Source organism: Coregonus lavaretus (genome assembly GCF_964263955.1).
Source record: "Coregonus lavaretus genome assembly, chromosome: 1".
NCBI classification, from domain to species: domain Eukaryota; kingdom Metazoa; phylum Chordata; class Actinopteri; order Salmoniformes; family Salmonidae; genus Coregonus; species Coregonus lavaretus.
Window position 1 is genome coordinate 58,897,898 of NC_139988.1, and position 24,040 is coordinate 58,921,937.

The 24,040-nt window shown below is 41.4% G+C and overlaps 2 protein-coding genes across 2 annotated transcripts in view; both read left to right on the top strand.

Annotated features, from left to right (window-relative positions):
• LOC311135382 (protein O-GlcNAcase-like) overlaps positions 1-15,196 on the top strand; it is a 44,909-nt gene extending 29,713 nt beyond the window's left edge. The window contains exons 12-18 of the mRNA XM_084169318.1: positions 1,299-1,473; positions 10,569-10,654; positions 11,852-11,956; positions 12,257-12,348; positions 12,440-12,632; positions 13,000-13,159; positions 13,556-15,196. Of these exons, the coding sequence (XP_084025444.1) occupies positions 1,299-1,473; positions 10,569-10,654; positions 11,852-11,956; positions 12,257-12,348; positions 12,440-12,632; positions 13,000-13,159; positions 13,556-13,692 (948 nt within the window). The 3' untranslated portion in view covers positions 13,693-15,196. The remainder of the gene's footprint in view (positions 1-1,298; positions 1,474-10,568; positions 10,655-11,851; positions 11,957-12,256; positions 12,349-12,439; positions 12,633-12,999; positions 13,160-13,555) is intronic.
• Positions 15,197-20,964: 5,768 nt separating this feature from the next.
• On the top strand, positions 20,965-23,812 carry npm3 (nucleophosmin/nucleoplasmin, 3). The gene is made up of 5 exons (XM_084163747.1): positions 20,965-21,136; positions 21,429-21,514; positions 21,806-21,925; positions 22,219-22,312; positions 22,666-23,812. The coding sequence occupies exons 1-5, from the start codon at positions 21,052-21,054 to the stop codon at positions 22,761-22,763; spliced, it is 483 nt and encodes a 160-aa protein (XP_084019873.1). The 5' UTR covers positions 20,965-21,051; the 3' UTR covers positions 22,764-23,812.
• The last annotated feature ends 228 nt before the right edge of the window (positions 23,813-24,040 follow it).

A 24,040-nucleotide genomic window follows, 5' to 3' on the forward strand; every position in this document is an offset into this window, starting at 1 on the left:
CTTTTAGCTTGGATGTTAGCATAGAAACATAATTTTCTCCCTCACAGATACTTTCTATGGAATAACAAAGATATACGATTTAAAAATAAGTATTTTTTTCGTAACTGGTTTGAGAATAACATTATTTTATTTGGTCCGTTACTGAATGAGGATGGATATCTACTCTCATATGGGGAATTTCTTGATAAGTTTAGAATTCCAATAACCCCGAAAGAATATGCAATTGTTTTTGATGCGATTCCAAGTAAAGAAAAAATATATTCCTCTGTGGTTGATGTAAGTACCATCGATTTACATGAAAATATATTCATTGGCAATATTAACATCCTCAAAGATAAATGTAGTAATAAACAGATTAGGAATATTGTTTATGATACTATATTTTCCTCACCAAGATTGTTTTGGTCAAATATCTATAGTATATACAAAGGGGCAAAGCATGGAAAAGATTGTATCAGTAACAAGGTAAAGGAAGTTTCATTTAAAATGTTACATAGAATTTATCCTGTGAAACAACATGTTTTAGAAAGATTCAAGCTGAATATTGACTATAATTGTGATTTCTATGGAATGTAGAAGGTGACCATTTTTCATTTGTTTTCTACCTGTATTAAGTTTTAAAAAATTGGATTGATATACAGAACTTTGTTACAAAGAAAACAGGACAGGTTGTAATATTTAATGGTTTTGATATAATTATTTGTTTTAGAAATTCTGACATTGATAAGGATGTAGTATATTTAATTAATATTAGGTACGTTTCATATTCACAAATGCAAATAGTCTAATTCAAAACCTAACTTGTTTCACATTATAAATTAATTTAAATAATATGGCACGATAACTAAAATGAACAACAAAACGGCAATTAAAACTTGTATTATTAATGAACATGATTTGTTTGTTTAGGTTTTCCTGGCAATGTAAAAAGTTTGCATGGTACTATTCTTCTTTTGTTTGTTTAATTGTTTGTTAATAAAACATATATTTTTTAAAGGCTGTGGATGAGTTCTGTCAGTGACCATGGTACCGTTGGAGATGTTTTCTTTAAACAAGTCTCAACTGGGTCATGTTCATTAAGCACCAAATGGAAGAAAATTGACAAACAGGGAGAGACTACATGGATTTTAGACATTGAGCAGACGCTCTTATCCAGAGCGACTTACAGTTAGTGCATTGATCTTAAGATAGCTAGGTGGGACAACCACATATCACAGGCATAGAAAGGGGGATTATTTAAGATTCTGTTTGAAGAGGTAGGGTGCCCTAAAGAACACCACCCTGTTGTCTGCCCCCAGGTTGCGGAGTGGAAGTCCCGGGCGGAGAAGTTTGAGGAGATGTGTTGCTCGGTCATCCAGATGTTCACCAGGCTGTCTAACTCAGCCAACCGCACCATCCTCTACGATCTCTACCCCTACATCTGGGACATCAAGAGCATCACTTCCATGGTCAAGTCCTTTGTCCAGTGGCTAGGTACGCATGGACACACACACGCTCACACAAACACACTCATAGGCAGGGCAAACCCGTTTCCGTGATTTTCTGGTATATCATCTAAATCAGGGGTGTCAAACTCATTTTAGCTCGGGCCACATGGAGGAAAATCTATTCCCAAGTGGGCCGGACCGGAAAAATCATGGTATATATAACTTAAAATCAACAACTTCAGATTGTTTTCTTTGTTTTAATACGATCAACATACAACATAAAGCTGGAGCCTGAGGACAGTGTGTCCAAAATAGTACAAGCACAACATCACTATTAATCATAAAACACGTCAAGTTTATTTGAAAATTCTAAAGAAAAAGAACACACAAACACACAATGCCTCAGTGATTAACAGAACTGTTTCACAGATCACAGAACTATATCAGGGTGTCATTTCTCAGGCAGAAATGTAGATAAAAATAATGAAATCCTGTTCCCCAAACAAGTGCAAGAACCACAGAGTCAATAATAGGTTAAATATACAAATAAAATAAAATCAATTAAAAACAATAGCACATCAACATAAAAACATATAAACATAAAGCTGGAGCCTGAGGACAGTGTCCAAAAGCACAACATCACTATTAATCATAAAACACCAAGTTATTTGAAAGTTCTGAGGACAAAGAACACACAAACACACAATGCCTCAGTGATTCACAGAAGTATATCACAGATCACAGAACTATATCAGGGTGTCATTTCTCAGGCAGAAATGTAGATAAAAATAATGAAATCCTGTTCCCCAAACAAGTGCAAGAACCACAGAGTCAAGAATAGGTTAAATATACAAATAAAATCAATTAAAAACAATAGCACATCAACATAAAACATAAACATAAATCTGAAAGCGTTGCTCAAACTCCCGTAACAGTCCCGTTATTTTATCTTTGAACCGCTTCATGTCTGCCACATGTTGGGTCGCGCACACATTTTTCAGACAGGGGAAGTGAGCTGCATCACCACCGGCAAGTTGCGTCTCCCACAATGACAGCTTCAACTTGAAAGAACGTGTGCTGTCATAATACTGCGTGACAACTTTGTTGCGCCCTTGCAGCTGTTTGTTCAAGTTATTCAGGTGCTCTGTAACATCCACCATAAATGCAAGGTCCTGCATCCATTCTGCGGAATGAAATTCTAACACTGGTTTGCCCTTTTCTTCCATGAACTGTTCAATTTCTTCTCGTAAATCAAAGAAACGCCTCAGCACAGCACCTCGGCTTAACCATCTTACCTCAGTGTGGTATGGCAGGCCATAGATGTGGTCTTTCTCTCTGAGAAGGCTGTCAAACTGACGGTGATTCAGGCTTCTGGATCGGATGAAATTAACAGTTTGGATGACCACCTTCATGACGTTATCCATCTTTAATGACTTGCAACACAAAGCCTCCTGGTGCAAAATACAGTGAAAAGTCAAAAAATCACGTCCTCCATTTGCAGATTGCACTTTCTCTCTGAACTTTGTCACAACGCCTGCTTTTTTCCCGATCATTGAGGGCGCACCATCTGTAGCCAGGCTGACAGCGCGGGACCAGTCCACTCCGACCCTGTCCAGCGCGCCGACGAGTGCGGTAAAAATATCAGCTGCTGTCGTTGTATCTGTCATCGGCACCAACTCCACGAACTCCTCGGTGACGGTCAATGTGTCATCAACTGATTAAAATGGCCAGTTGTGCAACATCTGTAATGTCCGTGCTTTCATCAATTGCAACCGAAAACGCAATAAATGACTTTACTTTTTGCTTCAACTGGCTGTCCAAATCCACTGAAAGATCGGAAATCCTGTCTGCAACTGTGTTTCTTGTCAGGCTGATATTTGCAAAAGCCTGCCGCTTTTCAGGGCACACAATCTCCGCTGCCTTCATCATGCATGTTTTTACAAATTCACCCTCACTAAATGGTTTTGAAGCCACTTCGATTTCATTAGCAATGAGGTAGCTAGCTTTCACTGCAGCGTCACTGATGTCTCGGCTGTGAGTAAACACAGACTGCTGTTTCTTCAGACCCGCCAACAGTTCATTCACCTTCTCTCATCTCCGCTGTCCTTGAAAGTTGTCATATTTGTCGGCATGAAGACTCACATAGTGGCGACGAAGGTTATATTCTTTCAGCACTGCAACATGCTCTGAACACACCAAACATACAGCTTTCCCATTCAATTCCGTGAATAAATAGGATGACCATTTTTCTTGGAACACTCTGCACTCTGCGTCCACTTTTCTCTTTTTTGACAGAGACATATTGGGGCAATGAGGGTGCCAAAGCACATAATGTTAAAAGTAGAAGCCGTAATAAATATCGCGGGCAAAACAAAGTAGCTCATTGGCTGCACGTGCTTGACCTACTTGCTCTGCCCCGGTATAAACAGTTTGCTTGCTTAACACAATTGCTATTGCGCCATCCAGTGGACGCAATTGGAACAGCAGTTTATTTTATTGAAAAATTGCAGCGCATTTTTATACTTTACAAAAAAATAAAAAATAAAAAGTTCTTTTTTTTTTTTTTTTTTTTTTTTTGAAATCATCTCGCGGGCCGGATTAAACCTGTTTGCGGGCCTGATCCGGCCCGCGGGCCGTACGTTTGACACCCCTGATCTAAATAAATCAATCGCTGCACATTTTTGGAATCATTCAGCAGTTTTTACCTGATTTTAAGTATAATACCATTGGAAATGAAATGTCTTGTCAAGTTGAAAATGATGCTGATGCTGCCTCCTGTTGACAAGACATTTTCATAAATAGCCCCATGTCAAAACAGTTTTAACGTGTCCAAATCAACAACTAGTATGCAGAAACAGTTTGTGATACATTGAAAACAGAAACATAAAATGTTCTATCTACACATACATGTACAGCGATAGTAATCATATAAGCCCCTTATAAACTGCACATGCACCAAAAATCCAGTTGTTTTGACAAGTGGCAATAAATCACTGATATAGCGGGGAAATCAGGTTGTACATACTTTTGAAACTAACACAACAACAAAAAACACATGGAAACTGAGATTTTTTACATCACTGGTTAGACAACCTGCAAAAGACAGTCTGTTACATTTTGGAGTGATGCATTTTGATTTGGGGGTCGCCGAAACGGAAAGAGAAATGCAACACTTATTTGTCAACCACTCATATCGATATCATGTTGAAATCAATTGCGCGAGAGGGGGGAGATGAGGTTGCACTTCCTGTTATAACTAACACAGCTCAAAAAACACACTGAATCTGGGAATAATGTGTACCTCACTGGTTATAGGACAATTTGTAGAAGACAGCTAGCTACATTTTGAAGTGTTGCTTTTTGATTCAAGTGGGTTGCCAACGCTGTCAGTGTAACGCAAAAAATTTTTTGTTAATCACTTCCATCGATAAAACGCTGAAATAAATAGAACAGGAGGCAAACATTTGGGGTGTAGCGCTGTTCAAACTAACACTATTCAAAGGCCACACTGAAACTTGGAATAACCTATACATGGTTGGTTAGATGAGAACTTGTAGAAGGCTTATATCTATATTTTGGAATATTGGATGTTGATTTCGGGAGGCTGCCTTCATGGAAACGGGAATAGACCTAGTTTTCTATTAGTTATTGTAAACGAATCACGACGTGGCATAGGACATCAACAGTGACAATTGTTGGCTGCTATTTAAGTGAAAGTTTGAATGTCAGATCCATGGATTGGTGTGTGGCTAGCGACTTTGATAGAGAGACTGCCCCGAATGTTCCGTGCCATTTCATTAACTCCGCATTCTAAGTCCTGCGATGCGTTACGTGTTACAAAATCAACGGTACACAACCAAAGATATTGATCTGTTTTAAGCAATCAATCTTATGTCATCATGATGACTATAAACTTTTATACTAACATCACCAATCTGAGGTAAAAAGGATGTGTAATTCCACTTAATTTTATGGGGTGAAAATGCAAGCTTGTGTAAGGTAGTAACACAAACTGTCCACATTAGGGAAATTAGTGCAATATACAATAATTTCATATGAAATACTAAATATTCAACATGTCAATTTAAGATGATAGTACATGTTGCCCACTCACAAACTATTGCAACAAGGACATCTATTTCTAACTTATTTAAGCGTTTAGAGAGTTTAAAAATGCTCTAGACTAGAGCCTCCATAGTGTCTGTGCAGCAGCCTGAATGTTTGATGTCCCTACTCATACACACCAACTAGGTACGTATGGTATGGACACCTGGAACGATTCAGCATGACTCCGACTCCTCAGAGCAGCAGAACAGTTAGTACAGTGAGGGAAAAAAGTTTTTGATCCCCTGCTGATTTTGTACGTTTGCCCACTGACAAAGACATGATCAGTCTATAATTTTAATGGTAGGTTTATTTGAACAGTGAGAGACAGAATAACAATACAAAGATCCAGAAAAACGCATGTCAAAAATGTTATAAATTGATTTGCATTTTAATGAGGGAAATAAGTATTTGACCCCTCTGCAAAACATGACTTAGTACTTGGTGGCAAAACCCTTGTTGGCAATCACAGAGGTCATACGTTTCTTGTAGTTGGCCACCAGATTTGCACACATCTCAGGAGGGATTTTGTCCCACTCCCCTTTGCAGATCTTCTCCAAGTCATTAAGGTTTCGAGGCTGACGTTTGGCAACTCGAACCTTCAATTCCCTCCACAGATTATCTATGGGATTAATGTCTGGAGACTGGCTTGGCCACTCCAGGACCTTAATGTTCTTCTTCTTGAGCCACTCCTTTGTGGCCTTGGCTGTGTGTTTTGGGTCATTGTCATGCTGGAATACCCATCCACGACCCATTTTCAATGCCCTGGCTGAGGGAAGGAGGTTCTCACCCAAGATTAGACGGTACATGGCCCCGTCAATTGTCCCTTTGATGCGGTGAATTTGTCCTATCCCCTTAGCAGAAAAATACCCCCAAAGCATAATGTTTCAACCTCCATGTTTGAAGGTGGGGATGGTGATCTTGGGGTCATAGGCAGCATTCCTCCTCCTCCAAACACGGCGAGTTGAGTTGATGCCAAAGAGCTCCATTTTGGTCTCATCTGACCACAACACTTTCACCCAGTTCTCCTCTGAATCATTCAGATGTTCATTGGCAAACTTCAGACGGGCCTGTATATGTGCTTTCTTGAGCAGGGGGACCTTGCAGGCGCTGCAGGATTTCAGTCCTTCACGGCGTAGTGTGTTACCAATAGTTTTATTGGTGACTATGGTCCCAGCTGCCTTGAGATCATTGACAAGATCCTCCCGTGTAGTTCTGGGCTGATTCCTCACCGTTCTCATGATCATTGCAACTCCACGAGGTGAGATCTTGCATGGAGCCCCAGGCCGAGGGAGATTTACATTTATTTTGTGTTTCTTCCATTTGCGAATAATCGCACCAACTGTTGTCACCTTCTCACCAAGCTGCTTGGCAATGGTCTTGTAGCCCATTCCAGCCTTGTGTAGGTCTACAATCTTTTCCCTTACATCCTTGGAGAGCTCTTTGGTCTTGGCCATGGTGGAGAGTTTGGAATCTGATTGATTGCTTTTGTGGACAGGTGTCTTTTATACAGGTAACAAGCTGAGATTAGGAGCACTCCCTTTAAGAGTGTGCTCCTAATCTCAGCTCATTACCTGTATAAAAGACACCTGGGAGCCAGAAATCTTTCTGATTGAGAGGGGGTCAAAAACGTATTTCCCTCATTAAAATGCAAATCAATTTATAACATTTTTGACATGCACTTTTCTGGATTTTTTTGTTGTTATTCTGTGTCTCACTGTTCAAATAAACCTACCATTAAAATTATAGACTGATCATTTCTTTCTCAGTGGGCAAATGTACAAAATCAGCAGGGGATCAAATACTTTTTTCCCTCACTGTAAGTGTAGGACATTACACGCATATACTGTAGGCATGAAAAAATTAATGTCACGTCTTTAAGCTTTGTGGTGAAGTTATTAATCCAGTGAAAATGCAGCTAGTCTCATGGCTAGTTTTATATAAGCTCAAAACATACACAAAGGTGAATATCATTGAGGTAAGCTTCTGTATGAGCATTACAGATATGTTTATGCAGTTTCTCCATGATAAAGATTGATAGTGCAGCTGTATGATCTTTCATCTGCCATCCCAGTCTTAGGTAGTTTAGTCATACACATATTAATCATCTGCACATGTACTGTAACTATAGTGCCCACTGCCCAGTCTGCTTAACAGATGGCTAAAGCATATTTGTAGACTTGGCAATGCAACATTTCACCTCTTGGCTTTCACCTGTGTTCAAGGTGAGTCTAGAGCACTCTTGTTGTCAGCTCTTACAACTAGTATTAGGATAATTTAGGCTTATCTTATATATCCACCAGTGACAGACAGGCATCTGCTACATTGCTTTTTAATCGTTGTTTTGATTCTGTTTTATTGCACTTTTTGATTAGTTGATTTTACTTTTTGACTGACTGAATGCCGCTTGCACTGCTAGCCCCCTACATAAATTGGTCCACCACAACTAAGTGAATTGTCAGTATCAGTGGTGACAGGTCCAGATATGGGGTATTGCTGCTTGCTATGTGTCTAGTAACTGGCTTCTGCGTTCACACACACACCTGCTGCCAGCCCTCTGTCTGGGGGGTGGGACACAAGGGGAACCGCGCCACTCCCACCCCCAAGCGTGCCAACGAGCTTGGAGAGCAAGGTGACTAACTGTGGAAGGCCATTCTAGTGCATAAACAAAGATAACGATGAAATCTCTGAGCCAATGTATTACTGGTACAAAATGTTACCATATTGAAACTCACTAATACAGTAACTGCAGAGGTCTACAAAGTCAGTGCAGAGCCTATTCTCAACACATGCTCTGTGTACCAGTGTTATTGCTGGCTCCGAGTGCCTGGCCTCTCCTGAATAGTTTCTTCTAGCTGTATCAGAGCCAATTCTCTTTGGAATCAAAAACACTCCCGTCTTACACACACACACACACACACACACCTCACCTACATGTTACATGTCTTGATAATGAGTCAACCAGTCAGGGATCCCAAATGCACTCTTATACAGTTAGAACAACTTTTCTGTGAGAGGTCGTCTGCAGCCATAGGAAGCTGTTTTGATCAATCCTGAAGCACTAGCATGGCCTGTAGGTTACACAGTAACCATGTTTCATTCACAGGTTTCTGTCCAGAGCAGAAGACTAACCTATACAGTAAACAGCAGGCAGCAAACCCACACTGACAGAACCACTGCTAAATCATAGCTATAACGGCATTATAAACCAGTATAACATTTTAGACGGTAGATAACCATTTTGTAGGTCTTTATGAATCATTTAATGGAGGTCTCTGTCTTTCTAAAGCAGCACCAGCTGTGGGCTAGCTAAACAGAACATAAAGCAACATAAAGGCTTTTCCTCATCAGGTCAACCAGTTGTTGTGTAGACAACAGCTTCTCTTTTATAACTAAACCGCCCTCAAGGCCCAATCTAAGAGCTCTATTCTATGTATCAACCCCTTACTGGTCTGTAGTTGTGCAGCCGGCAGTCAGTCTTACCTTCTCCTCCCTGGTGTTGTTACTGAGACACATTTACTAACGACTATCTTCTACTGTTCTCTCCTTTCATCGTGTGCAGATGGACAAATCCTCAGTACCAGTTTCTACTGCTATTGGATCGCCACTGGCCGACGTATGCTCACTGCAGGCCTTGTCACCTTTTTGATTGGTTTTTGTTTTGATTGATTTACATATCCGATTAAGAGATTTGATTTGGGTGATGGAAGGAAAGCAGCCCTCCGGATGAAGTCACAGTCACATTTTGCGCAGCGAGCTGTAGTAGCGAGTGATAAGCGTTAACGTGTTTGAATCTTTTTTCTCTGATAGCGTTTGTTTCTCTCTAACATGTTTGTTTTTACCAGTAGGCCTTTTCATAGATGTGTCTTGGACCGGCACTGGATGCACCTACACACTGGGGTTCACACCTGGCTTTCAGAATGTTAGTCTGTCTACCATCCTCCGTAGTCTGGGGGTACTAACTACAGTATACACCATATTTTTCTGTCTTTAATATGCTTTGAAAGTGACTAGTCGTTCGTTCACGACTAGAAACTTACATTGCAACATGACACACTGAGGTAAGCAGAACAAAACTGAAATAACAGTTGTTTTATTAAGATAGAGATACGTGTCTCCAGTGTGGTGGTGCTTCACTCCCAAGCAGCTAAAAGCTAGCTGTGAGTTCCTGTCTGTGGGTGCATCTGTGTGATGAGTGGAGCCAGCCTCGTCAGAGGAAGTGTTCTAGTCAGGGTGAGGTTGTTACTGTATGTTATAGCAGCGTCTGTCTCTTCACATGACAGGAGACCTCATCACCAGGTGTGGCATCGTCTATCAATCTGATCTATATAGCACTTTCTTGTCACAAAGTGCTTCACAGGCACAACAACCGATGATGGCAGTCACTCATATGTTTGAAAGGTGTGACTGACAATACGATTTTCAAGGCTGCTCTCGTAAGAATGCCAACACCACAGTAGGTACTCCCCAGTCAAGCGAGCACTTGAGGTGCACTGAAACTTTGCAACCTTTTTAGTGTGTGTGTTTTTTAAGCCTTCTCTCGCTCTTCCTGGTTTGAGTCCTGCTCCCTGGTCAGGTGCTGAGGCAGGTTAGATGAGAATGTGACTTCAGATGAGGTGCTGGGATCAGTGGGGCGACGGCAGCTGAAGCTTACACAGTAGGACGAGTTCCAGCTAAACACTGATCGAAGGTCAGTTAAGCTAGTTAGAGCATGGATGACTTGGAAGTTCTCACTGCAAGTGAATCAGAATCCGACTGTCGATTGAGTCTAATTGATTCAGGCTTTATAACCTCAATCATTCCTCCCAGTGAGACACACCAAAGTAAGCTTTAGTTGCTCGAGCCCCAAGTCCAACCAAACCCATTTTATTATTTAAAAAAGCTTTTTATTTTCTTTAGAGTGATTGGAAAATAATGATAACCTAAGACCCTCCTCGAACCCCCCACCACCACGACCACCATCTGTCAGCAAGTCCCGTCTTATCTCTGGTCCCCATGGTAACACTGTGTCCCTCCGCCGCTGTGTGCTCCTAACAGGGTGCCGTAGTCAGGCCACTGCACAGTTCCTTAGTGGAGACCAAGAGCCTTGGGCCTTTAGGGGCGGTCTAGCAGGAGAGTTCCAGGTATATACCTATGCACTGACTTCACAGATCATAAATGTGGTGTAATGCTAGTAAAGAAAATACGAGTTTTGTGTTGAAGAGAAAGTGGTTGTTGCGCACAGCAGACGCGAAAGGGTTTGGTCTGTCTAAGGTGGGCTGATCATGACTAGGTCTGAATGTCTTAAAAGGTGTATACCTCCGAATCCTTATATAATAAGTCCATGTCTTGGACAGAGAGTGCCTGTGAGTTTCTAAAGGTATTGGTCCAACCAGTCTAAAAAGGGAAAGGGTGAACTGACATCATAAAAAGCTAAAGCAGTCACACTGTGGTTTTCTCAAATTTGAATTTCTTTCAGCCGACTGCCCAAAGGAGATGCTGCTTTTCCTTGGCGCACGCGTTCTGCCATCTCTCCTGAACGTGTGGCATGGCTAGGGTTGGATTTCCATGACATCTCATTTCTTTGCAGGAAAAGCTCAGTGCAAAAATCCCCCCTTTGCACACGCAAGCTCATGCATCGCAGCGCCAGCGAGAACGCAAGCGAGTCCGCCCGCACAACAAACTCCATGAGCAAACACGATACTCCTAGACTAGAATAGACTGTTGAACGATACTCCTAGACTGTTGGAAACAGGGTTTTTTCAACTCTGTAGTAGTTGATCTTTAAAAGACTTGGTGTATCTAATGTTTAATTTAATGTTCAAATAATGTTTTACTTCTGGAGTTTTGCTCCTGGAGTTTTGTCTCTGTGTCAGCGCCAGCATCATGACTTCTCTCTACAGGAGGGCCCGGCCCTGCCCAGCGCAGCGACTCGAAGCGATGCCTTAGACCAGACACGGGGAATGGAGCAGCAGCATCTCCTTTAGCCAGCAGCACCTTTCTCAGACCAAGCCTCTGCTCCTCCCATTTACACCTGTAACTCATATTCCGCTGTCTTTAAAAAGAAAACATGCTGTATGTGCTATGCTCTCATAAAAACAGATGTGATGATTTGCTACTGCTGTTCACTGTCTAGCCAAAAGTGCCACAGAAGCCATTTTTAGTAACGTTACTTCCATGTCTTGGACCATTGGCTGGTTTAACCTTCCTTTGACACTGCTGTTGTTGGTGCCACAGTGTCTTAGCAGTAGCAAAGGAGCTCTGAGTCTGAGACAGTGAATGCAGAGACCCAGTGCCTGATGTCGGTTATACTGAACCTGTCTGTTTTGATCCCTCGACAGAGATTGTTGCCAATCGACGGGGCAAACGATCTTTTCTTCCAGCCTCCTCCCGCACTGCCAACATCCAAAATCTATTCCATCAGGCCCTACTATGCTAAAGATGAGGTGAGGAGAGTTTTTATGGCACCTTTGCCTTACATCAGTAGGTGTGTCTGTCTGTGTGTGGGTATGGGTGGGTGTCATTTCCCTTCTGGAGCAATGATTCCTGTATGCAGTCAGTAATTAGCTGTACAGACTGGGTGTAACTGCACACTGTTGGTATCTGAGCTGTCCTAGTTTTAAACACTGCTTTGAGGTTCTTTTGCAGGACTGTTTATCCATTCTGCACTGTCAGCAGTCTCCTCCATTCCTGTGTGTGTGCGTGCGCGGTGTGCTGAGTCCTCTAACTGCTCGTGTGTGTTCCAGCATGCGGTTTATAAGATCTGCAGAGAGATGTACTCTGAAGGAGTGGAGGAACTGCCCTTCTCTGGAGAGGAGCCAGACCTCATAGGAGACAGGTAAGTACTTTTTTATTTTAGTTGTCATCTAACATTATTTTGAAAACTATGGAAGTGGAGACAATTCACCCTAATGTAAATTGTTCTCCAGGTTAGTAGGAGGGTTTCTGAACCTGAGTCCAGACTATGGGTTTGTCCTGGAGGACGAGGAGGGGATATGTGGTTACGCTCTGGGCACTGTGGACGTCAAGCCCTTTGTCAAGAAGTGTAAGATGAGCTGGATACCCTCCATGCAGGAGAAATACAACAAGCCCGACTGCCAGAAGGACCTCTCTGAAGCCGAGGTAGGAGACTGGGTTGACTTTGAGTCTCTTTCAATTGACTGTTTTTATTCTAGTGCTGTGATACTTTTTTTTATTTTCATAAGTTGCGCAATGAACATGATATCTGGTTGTCTTACCTACTTCGGTCGAATTCACAATACCTCTTTCACACTACTGAACTGAGCCGAACCAAGCCGAGCTGTACTGGGCTGGCCTGGTTATGCATGCACCATAGTTGCTGGAAAGTACAATGTCAAAGGAAAATAACCGAGACCGTACAGTTCAGGTGGGCATGATAGTGTGAAAGGGTTATTATTGTACGTTGCTCTGGATGAGAGCGTCTGTTAAATTACTAAAATGTCAAACGATCTCTCTCCCCCTCCTGTAGAAGATGATGTTGAGTTTCCATGAGGAGGAGGAGGGCCTCCCAGAGTCGTTCCTCTCCAACTTCCCGTCCCTCATCAAAGTGGACATCCATGCCAAGGTCACCGACCCCAGCGTGGCCAAGAGCATGATGGGGTGCCTGCTCTCCTCCCTCAAGGCCAATGGTAGGTGGAGTCTACAGAACCTGTCTTAATCAATCAAGCACATTTGCTGGGGGGGGAACTCATCTATTAATCGTCCCTAACAAACATCTATGATCCATTATCGAAAACTTCAGTCATCCACATCCCATTTATAATGCATAAGGATGCTTGTCATGAAATTGTATGATCCACTTATGTTGTATCATCATCTCGTAATGGTCCTAGCTAAATACCAGCCATTTTGAGTCAGTTGAAAAAGTCCTACATAGAGAGACGTAACATTATTAGCCGTATAGTAGTACATTAAGGCTCATACGTGCTTATAACAAATTATCAAGCATATCTGCATGTTTTAAGTAGTGTTATCGTAACTGTTACTTACTTATGTTGCTAAGCTGTTTACTCTTTCTCCCCCAGGTTCCATTGGTGCGTTCTGTGAGGTGCGTCAGGCAGACAAGAGGATGATAGACTTCTACAGTAAGCTTGGCTGCTTCGAGGTCGCCAAGATGGAAGGCTTCCCCAAAGACATCATCATCATGGGCCGCAGCCTCTAAGAACAACTACGACATCATCAACACGGGACGCATCTTCTGAGACAGTTAGCCTGGCTAACCAAGCAACCATGGAGCTGTATAGAGAGCTTAAGTCAGCCAGGCTAAGGATCACTGTCTGACTGTCTGTTACCTTTACAAAACAACCAATACTTGACGATTTTATACTTCAACCACCTGGACTAGACAAGGCTAGAGGCAGCCTGTTTTTAGACAGTGTTCAGAAACATGGCATCTTGTACAGATTCACTGTGCTGCCCTTAGAGGCCCAGAGCTCTGCCGGATTGAAACAGAATCCGAAACTGTAAGAGCCACAGAGGTCATCTGCAGCCCTGTAAAGCCCTGTGTGTGTTGATTTGAGCCAAGATGGCGGACGGTTTCCTTCTGTATTTGGTCTCCAGAGTGGAGTCGGTGGTGACTGTTCCCCGTACGGCTGCAGGAAGTAGGAGCTGGTCAGGTGCCATCCACTTCCATTAGCCTTTCAGACCATTCGACTTGACTGTCAGTAGCCCCGAGTGGGGGTCTGTCTGCGTCTCACACAGACACAGTCAGGGGGTGTATTTAGATATTACTTCATCTGAAATGGCACCCTATTCCCCATGTAACACATTACTTTTGTCTGAAAAAGGTAGTGCAGTGTAGAGAGAATAGGGAGTGATTTGAGACTTGGTAGTAGGTCCTGACACTGCACCCTAGTATAGGCCTAGCTGACGGGGGTGCTGGTTGGGGAAAAGGGGCCTTTTAAAGTATATTACCGTTTTCTCGTGCACCACCTCTTCAAACAGGTGGTCCTCCTAGCTAACAGAGTGGAGAATGGTTTATGATTCCACCTATACTGTAGAGTTTTCCAGTGCATCCATTTCACTCTTGAGTTTGAAAAACCAATTGTCTCATTGTGGTGTGTTACAGATTCCTCAATAGTTTACCTAAACGGTGACAAACATGCAGAGGAAATCATATGTTTGAGTGTTCGAGGAAACTTCTGAAGACTAGTAGTAACAAGAGTTGTTTTCTGGAAACCCACCTGAGTAGGAATGGATAACCTTGAAGAGAGAGAAAGGAATATGTGGAAGTGGTCACTTCTGTTATGGTTCTCAGTCTATTCCCTTAACCCTTTGCTTTTGGCCATGCTTTTTTACTAGGGATGTAGCGATTTACCGATACGCATTGGTCTCCATTTAAAATGTTTGAAGATATAAGTGCACCGGTCCGCGGACCCCAAACCGATCCAAATGTAGCATACATCGGTCAGAAAATCAATTTAAATGTTACGAATCGCCGGTTCACCAACATCTTTTGCTCATATTACATTCTTTCTACCTTCCAAAAATACTTCTAAACTTTTGTGACAACTGATGCGTCCTCTTTCCTTCCGTGTCGAACTGCATGTAACTGTTGACAGTCATTGATCTACAAGTCATTTTGCATGCCGAACAACCCCAGGCAATATCAGTAGCCTAGTCAAACTGATACACTTTACAGACAGACTTTACGGTATGTTGCCTGTAAAAAAATTTTTTTTTTAAATACAGGCAATGTTTTTTAGAGCCCAATTCATACAGTCACATTTTTACCACATTCTTGCCAGGATAAGCCTTTTTTTAATATCTCCCGTGCACATGTCTGCAAGTGTAGGAGTGAGAGTAGACGTGGGCCAATGTGGGTAATAAATCAATTGAATATACACCATCACAAATAAATCCATTATTAATTAGTTTTAGGCAGGATCTAAGAAACATAAGACTCATTTTGTCCCCCAAAATAATAGAATGCCATATTTTGAGATCAATTATGTTACTGGTCTCTGCAGCCTATATGGCTGCGGCATCCACATGAAATACATTTTTATTTTGTTAATTAAACAGACAGGACATACTTAGGCTACCCGGATCAGTCGACACACATATTTTATAGTAGGCTAAGAATATAATTAAATATAACAGAATAAAATACAACAAATATATTTCCCACACAACTTGCGTCACGGCAATGTGTGGAACCGATGTCATATAAAAAAGTGATATTTTGAAACAGCCCAGGGCAAGCCCATGTTTTTTTGATCCACGTTTCATCTCTTTCCTACCCTCACTCTGCTTTGTTAGGGAGCAGGCATAGGGTCTTACATTGAGAGTATCTTCATCATGATACCGATAGAAAATAATAGCAATCTATATTTTCAAAAGCATTTGAGTCTCGGGTTCATATTTCACAACCTCTGCAGGCTTTTGTTGATTGTAAGTGATCGAACAAAATAATAGGCCTACACTTAATTTCGGCTACATTATTGCATGCTAAATGTTTCTGATCAGTGATGGATGAGCAAACGAATAGATGAGCTATACCACCTCCACTTATTTGCCCAGCCAGAGAATTAACCAAATATACAGACGGAGATTCAGTTAAACAAAATCACATTGATTGATTAAGACAAGTCGCAGGCTTTTGGTATTGAGTAGGCCTAGGCTACTAAAGCGACTGCCAGTGAATTCACATAACATGCTGGCAATATGTTCTGATCAGTGCTAATAAATGAGCCAACTAGACAAGATGATCATGAGCTGCACTCACCTCAACTTCACTAACATTTCAACAGCCTAATTGTAGTCTAACCAATATCCAAACGGAGATTCAGTGAAAATAAAAATTTGACATTGATTTATCAAGACCCATGCTTGTCTCAAAGCAGCGCGAAACGGTGCTGAAATAGTTGACCACACGCAGGTAGGCTATTGCGTCAATCAAATGTATTATAACAATTGGATGACTTTGGGAGTTTCAGTAAGCAACAATTTGATGCCTTCAATTGGATTAGCCTACTTTATTCCAATATTTGTGTCATTCAGTGATATTTACTCCCACGGTAATTCTTTTTGGATCCATCCAGTAGTAGTTAAGAAAACAGTGCATGTGGTGGGCTATTCGAAGATGGGTGAAGTGACATGTCTCGCAAAGTTTAGAACTGCCAGGATGAGAGTAGTAACGGGCGCTGCCTAGCAACCATCAATAACTTAAGAGCGTGCCAATGCCGCCTCAGCATTACGGCTACATTTCATACTAAGCTGTAGGCAGAACTTTACCACAATCAAGTCTCCGGGAATACCTTTCATATATAAAGAGAAGTCTGCAAAAAGTTGGCGGGATGCTAAAGTTAGCTGAAAAAACGTATTGGTTTGAAAGGTGTATGAGAAGGGTGCAATTGCGGCCCGCAATTCGAGGCGTTCCTGCATGTGGGCATTCCTGCATCTGCATATTCAGGAAAGGAATGCCCACATTCAGGAAAGCCCGGAATTGCGGGCCGCATTCACACACTGCGCACAGTGCCCAGCTTCGCGCGCTGACCAACACAATGTAGGCGGCCTGTTCCTGCACTTGCATATCTGTGCGGCACCTTCAGCATTTAAATGCTAAAATGGCTTGCTTGATATTAGGCTTTATTAGTTGAGTGACAACCTATGTAATTTGCTAGGTTATTGTTATCTATGTGCTGTTGAAAATTGTGTTTTACTGGAGGAGACAACTCTCTTCTGCCTATACCTGCAGAACAGGGTTTACAATATGTTTTGATTGTTCAGGTTCACCATCAGCAATAGTTTGGTAGTTTTACTTTAAGCAATCAGTGTATATGGTCATTTTTAGATATACAGGGTAAAGTTGATCATTTCATAACGAGGACACCAATCACCTTTGGGAGGCGCACTGCATGGTCGAAGCGAGAGGATAACATCACTCCATAACTTCCGAACAGTAAAAACTATTCAATTTTGAAAAAGGTTGTGCTATATATTCATTGCCTATGTCATAGCTAATTTGTAAACAATTAGCTATGACTAATTTTGTAAACAATAAATATTGATACATTACTAGCACTAACACTTAATCTGCATTAGTGGGTGTTGGTGATTTCAGAATCAAAGTGGGGGGACAAAAAACATATGCTACATTGCCCCCCCCCCCAATCTGATAGTTGTAGTAGGGTGGTAGATGCCTAGTCTCCCTTATGGCTCAGCTCAGGTGCCTGCATAGTACATACACCGCATAGAAATACATCATTTACACGAACACACACACACGGAGAAGTCAGCTCGGACAGTTCCAGCTCAGAGAGGCCCAGCTCATGAGCTCCATCAGCAGCAGATTTTAATTCAGAATGGAAAATGAATGTGTTTATGCAACAAATGTTAGTGCATCGCATCGAACCGAATCGCATCGATTCGTTCTCTAATCAAACCGAATCGCACCGAATCGTTTCAAACTAAAACGTATCGTTCCTGTATCGTATCTAGATACGTATAGAATCGTTTTGGAAAGGAAAGATGTACGTCCCTATTCTTTACAGTATGTTTATATATTGCTTTTATATTGCGTTTTGGTTCATTGCCTTTCTATATGATTTTTCTACCTGTGGATATCTCCAAGGGGCCTATTGCCCTGTACTGTAGATCACAGGTGATTCTCATGCACTCTTATCTACTGTCAATCCACCTTCCACCTGACAAATACACAAGGGGACTTGAGAATGGGTGGGTTCATTTTAGCTTGCTTGGTGCCCAGGGTGGGCTGTTTTGACATTTTATTTAGCATGGAATAGTCTAAAAAGGCAAACTCCGACCTCCCAGTACCCCAGGAGAGCTAAAAACGAACGCACCTTAACTCAAGGGTGGGCCATCTGCTCTGAAATGTCTCTAGATTCAGTCAAAAATCCAGTGCTCTGGCTATTAAACCAAGAGAGATTAACCTTATCTTAATGTTAGAAAACGTGAAAATACGACAAAATAGTTTGCAGATGCTTCAGCACTCCCGCTATAATACAGCTGCTCTATTTCTCAACTTCCCGCAATGTGCTGAGGAATGCTAACCACTAACCTGAATCTTATCCAGGACAGAACGTTCAGTTAGAAATATACTGTGTAGGACAGACGCAATTACCTGCCAAGCAGAATGAGGAACCATGTCGGCTCTGTACCCCACATTTCTATCTGCAACGTCCTACAACATTGCACCCACTTGAATACCATTGCTGCCCTTCTCCCGGTTAGGGTTGTTAAGCTAGAGTGGCACTAACTGACTACCTTCACTGGCCCTGGCCGTGCCAAGAGAGAAATGGAGGGGGCGATATACTATACCTAGGCCTTTTGTATCTACGTATGTGTTAAATGTTTTATACTCCAAACGTGTTTCTCATTTTGCTGTTTTTGTTAATGTAAAGCGAGTAAAAAAAATCACTTTGATCCTAACATGAAGCCTTCTCTTTGTAACATGAGGAGCAGCCGTAGCTCATGTTGTTGCTTTGTCCTAGCTGCCTGCCAATGTGATGGTTTGATACATACAGTACATCTGTGCTGTGCATGATGCTTATTAGATTTGTTTGGTTTAGCAAACATAAAATTAAAAAAGATACATCCATATTACAGTCTAGTTCATCGGGGGAGTTGATAGCTTGATTCCCGTCCTCAACCTATGACGTCGCCGCAGACACGACCTACATAGACAAGTCAATTAAAACATGTAAAGGAGTAGGGAAAAAAGAAGACAAGTATTTGGTTTGCTAATTTTTGTTTTCTGACTTTTGTCATTTCTCAATGAGCACAAGCCTGAATCAGTTTAAATATTTTAAACACTAGTTAGATTGCAGTCCTTTTAGTCTGCTCTATTCAACACGTCACCCTCCCGACTATATTATTCTGTGATGGTCAAGTCAATTTCCCAGAGAGAATAGCAACATGTATCCTCCCAGTTCTCCACTGGTATTGAAGGATTCACTTTTCCATAACGTCAGACATTTTGTCATTGCTTGTGCTATTGTGACGATTGCTTTTCTTCTGCCTCCTGATTTTGAAAGTATAGCTGCAGTTGAAAGAGATTATTGTAGGCCTGCATTTGGTGATACATACATGGGGACATTTTTTTTGTTTGTTGCGGGGGACGTTTATTGATAATGTAACTATAATTTCTGTAAAATTTGTATGTAAAAGGAAAATTATGGTTCATAATATTAATAAACAATGTAAAACGTGTTTTGAGTAGTGTATTATTGTATGATCTCGTGAAAAAGGTGTTATGATTACACAACTCAACACCCAGTCATATCAGTAAACAGCTGCAACTATGTAACAGGTATTATGTAGACTACTGTATTTATTAGGATCCCCACTAGTTATATAGCCTAAGCAGTCGACAGTGCATGTTCGCTATATCTGCACTAGGCTGGATGTGCCCAGTAACACACTCGTGTTCCCCATGGACCGGCTCATACAGAAAGCATCCTCCATTCAGGCTGCAAAGGCATAATTTCCCTCCTTAACTAGCTTTAATGACGAGAAGGTGGGTGAAATATGTGTAGGTCTACTTTCTTTATGCACCACCATTTTGTAACCACGTTTCCATCCACAGTTTTTATTCGCGGAAAGTCATACCCAAAGATAGACTGTCGTTTCCAATAGGAGCAAGTTAATCATAGTGGGCAGAACAAGCAAGGAGGTGGACATAGCCAAGCACGAGCTAGTGAGATCCTATTGGCGTGTTCTAGCATTTATTTGCATATTTCCGTTAGGGAACGCCTACTCAAGTGCGCAGGTGCAATAACTCAATTTTCCCTTGCACTCCTAAACTAAACTTGATTTGAAACTTTGGCAAAGGGTAAAGTCTAAAAAACGCAGTCCACTCTGTTTGTTACAGATTCTAGTTTTGAAAACAGAAAACTGTATGGAGATCAAATGTTTAATGATAAGAAAATGTGCAGAATGTCGCTCCATCTTCTCCCACTGCCGGCCACTGGGCTTCCTCATCACTATCGGTAGAGTTGAAAATGCGATGGAAACATATTAACTTTTTATTTTTATTTGGTGCATGAAAACTTCAGTGAAAAAGTACATTGTGTGTGAACTATGTCATAACGCACTGATTTTTATCCACAAGTCCATTTGGTGGAAACACCACTGGTGGGAAAAAGCGCATATTTTCGTTATGCGGATTCTACAATATTCGCATGAAATTCTGTCGCCAATTGGATGGAAACTTAGTTTATGATAAGGAATTCGTTTTTCTAACTTCTTATCTTGATAGACAAACAATAACTGATGCTGTAGATCCCCGGGACCACCCATACACAAAAATGTATGCACGCATGACTGTAAGTCGCTTTGGATAAAAGCGTCTGCTAAATGGCATATTATTATTTATTATTAGACTCCAGACTCAAACCAAAGCCCAAACCTTTGGCCCCTTCCCTTCAAACACATGTCGATGACGTATTTACCCCTGCGACGCGATTTGTTTTGGCGTCATATGTTGTATCTCTTGAACGCAAGAGTGATCTTCCATCGAGCTAGCTAATACATTTACTTTATTTTCACACAATCAATTATGTCGCACAGTCACGGAGAAGACGATTGCTGCTCAGAAGACCACGGGAGTGTTGGCCAATCGAGATTGGAGAGTTATGTATTCAGTAAGGATCGCCTTTTCCAAAGCAAAGTGTTGTATAAAGTCCGTGGTAGCAGCACACGTGGGGATGCCATCATGCTGTATTTTGGATCGTGTTTGATTGCACTTTTTAAAAATGTATTTTTTTTTACAATGAGAGTAACCGATTTAGAGAGAAATGTATTATAAGAAAGACTGCTAAAATATTTACATTTTATCATAATTATTATACACCACAGCTGTACGCGCTAATGTTACACCCGCCTCTGAACCACACTTGTAATGTTAGCTAAAATTGCAACATTGTATCTTCGTAGGTTGTGAATTATCCTCCAAAGTACCGTTCTACACTTTCCAAGGGGACGAAGAGGAGGATTTGGAACACTTTCTCGAGCTACGGACGGTAGGTCTTACTTTAAGCTAGCTAACTATATCACTTCACTCTCTTTTGTACAGTTAGACTAACTTTTTTCTGAGACATGATAACGTTACTCATGAGATTGGAACCAATTGTTCTCAGATGTGCCAGGGTCTAGAGTTCTGTTGCTGTAGCATAGCGTACACGCCTCTGATACAGAAAAGTTAGCGAATCAATGTTGTAATGCCTCTTCAAATCCACTGTATGATTCTATTTAGAGGGAGCGAAGTCCCTGCTGTACAAATACTGGATAAATCTGTTGTCTTCTATCTCTAGGTTTGCCTAGGAGAGGGAGCGAAGGAGGAGAGTAATGTGGTGGAGGTGACCGCTATGAACCACCAGGGGAAAACTATCTCTGTACCCGTCGCCAACCTCCATATCAACTGCCTGCCCATGGTGAGTGGCACACATACACCACCACCTAGTTCAGACTGGGAGGGGAAGGAATTCAAAAGAAGACGCTTCTACAATCTCCTACACGCTGCTTATTTGTAAAGTTTCTGACTTTCCACATGTGGGAAATGAAACAATCTCATAATGCACTGGCCACCTGTAACACTTGGAGGTTTCAGATGTTTGTCTAGTTCTTAGGCATTTGTGTGGATCTGAAAGGGCTAGGGATCGATTTTGGATTAAATGTCTGTCTTGCGGTGTGTGTGGTTGGCAATCTCAATTGTTCTCTTCCTCAGGTGAGTCTTGGGGAGTTTGAGTTGAAGGCCCCCGTCACCATCAGACTGAAGTCGGGTACCGGACCAGTGACCGTTAGCGGTCTACACCTCATTGGTAAGATGATTGATTGATTGAATAATTGGCCTGTAAGGACATGATCTTGACCACATATACATTAAAGGAAAGATTCACCCGTCATATGATGCAAAACTCGTCATACCGGCTGTATTTCTACCTGCTTGAACGGCAATAGCTCAGATACACATGAAAACATGAAATGACCCTGGGAATTGATAAAACATCGCTTAGAGATGCACAAAAACTATATAACATTCAAAATGGGTGAATCTTTCCTTTAAAGGGACAGTCTGTAAGTTCTCTGACCTGTTGGCAGTGAGAGAGTAAACGGTCCTAACCGAGGACCCCTTTTTTCCTAGTGATTGATAACTTGTCCTCTTCTCTACCAGCCTCTGACAATGCTGACACTGACATGTCTAGCGAAGAAGAAGACTTTGACGAGGAGATAATCCCCATCAAACCAGCCAAAAAGAAACAGAAGTTGTAAAGGGACTGGATCTCGTGTCCTGGATATAAGATTAATACATGGGTTTTTAGGGAATAAAGGCAAGATCTTCTTGTACCTATAGGAAATTCAAATATTCTCTATCCCACTGCAAAGTTGTTTAGGAATGTGGGAAGAAAAATACTGGGGGGAAATTATGGATGAAAGGTGCGCGAATGTGGACCTCATGTTTGATCTTTGACTGTAGCCATGTTTGGGTTGTGGTTACTGAACCATGTCCAAGGGGTAAGTCTACTCTCTGGCCTGTTGGAAAGAGCTCTTGGTCTGCAGTGTTTTCAGCTGCAGAAATGTTTTGTTTCATTGCAATTGATTCTTTAAAATGTATTAAATACAATTAAGATCCTAAGATGTTTTTTTTAGTATTATTATAACAAGTGTTTGGTTGAGTGGAGATGGATAACTAAGCTTTTAGGAAATATCAGGCCGGGATTCAATCCGATTGGCCCTTTTCGGCTATGCGGAAACCACATTGACGGTGAACGGTGCATATGTCGGTTCAACCGGAAATGACCTTTTAAATGTCAATGATCTAAAGCTGATCGGAATGAATCCCTGCTATAGTTTCCTAAATACTTTTTCATGGTTACAGCACCAGCAATTGACTGAATTTTTTACTCCTGGCTTTCAGGAAAGTTACCTTTTTGTGGGTGAAAGTGGAATATACATTCATGTTTGCATGCTATCGTTTATTTGGAAAACATATTAAACCTAATTGTAAATGGGGTTTCCAGGTTGGTGGGGAAGGGGGTTGGAGAGGTGGGTGTTAATGTATTGGTGTTTTCCTTGCTCTTCTGGCTGGGTTGGATTTGAACAAATCTGGATAAATAAGTTAAGTCAGGTAACTTTGAGAAACACTCACTAACATTGAACATAGGTTATTAAAATTAGCCACACACAAAAATTACGATCCGTTTCGTACTATTTAGGGAAATGAAAGCTGGCAAATTTATTGATCCTTTGTAATATTACCTTTAATTTTTTTGTGTGTGTAAATTTTCAGATTGTATCAATAAAAACAGTTTTGGTTATTATTAAGAAGTCTCATTTATTGGCTTTTTAACAAATCAATTGAACCGGGAAGTCTCAAGGTTTTGCTCGCCTGAGGTAGAGTATCTCATAATAAGCTGTAGACCACACTATTTACCAAGAGAGTTTTCTTCTATATTTTTCATAGCTGTCTATTTACCACCAAAAACCGATGCTAAGATTGCACTCAATGAGCTGTATAAGGCCATAAGCAAACAGGAAAATGCTCATCC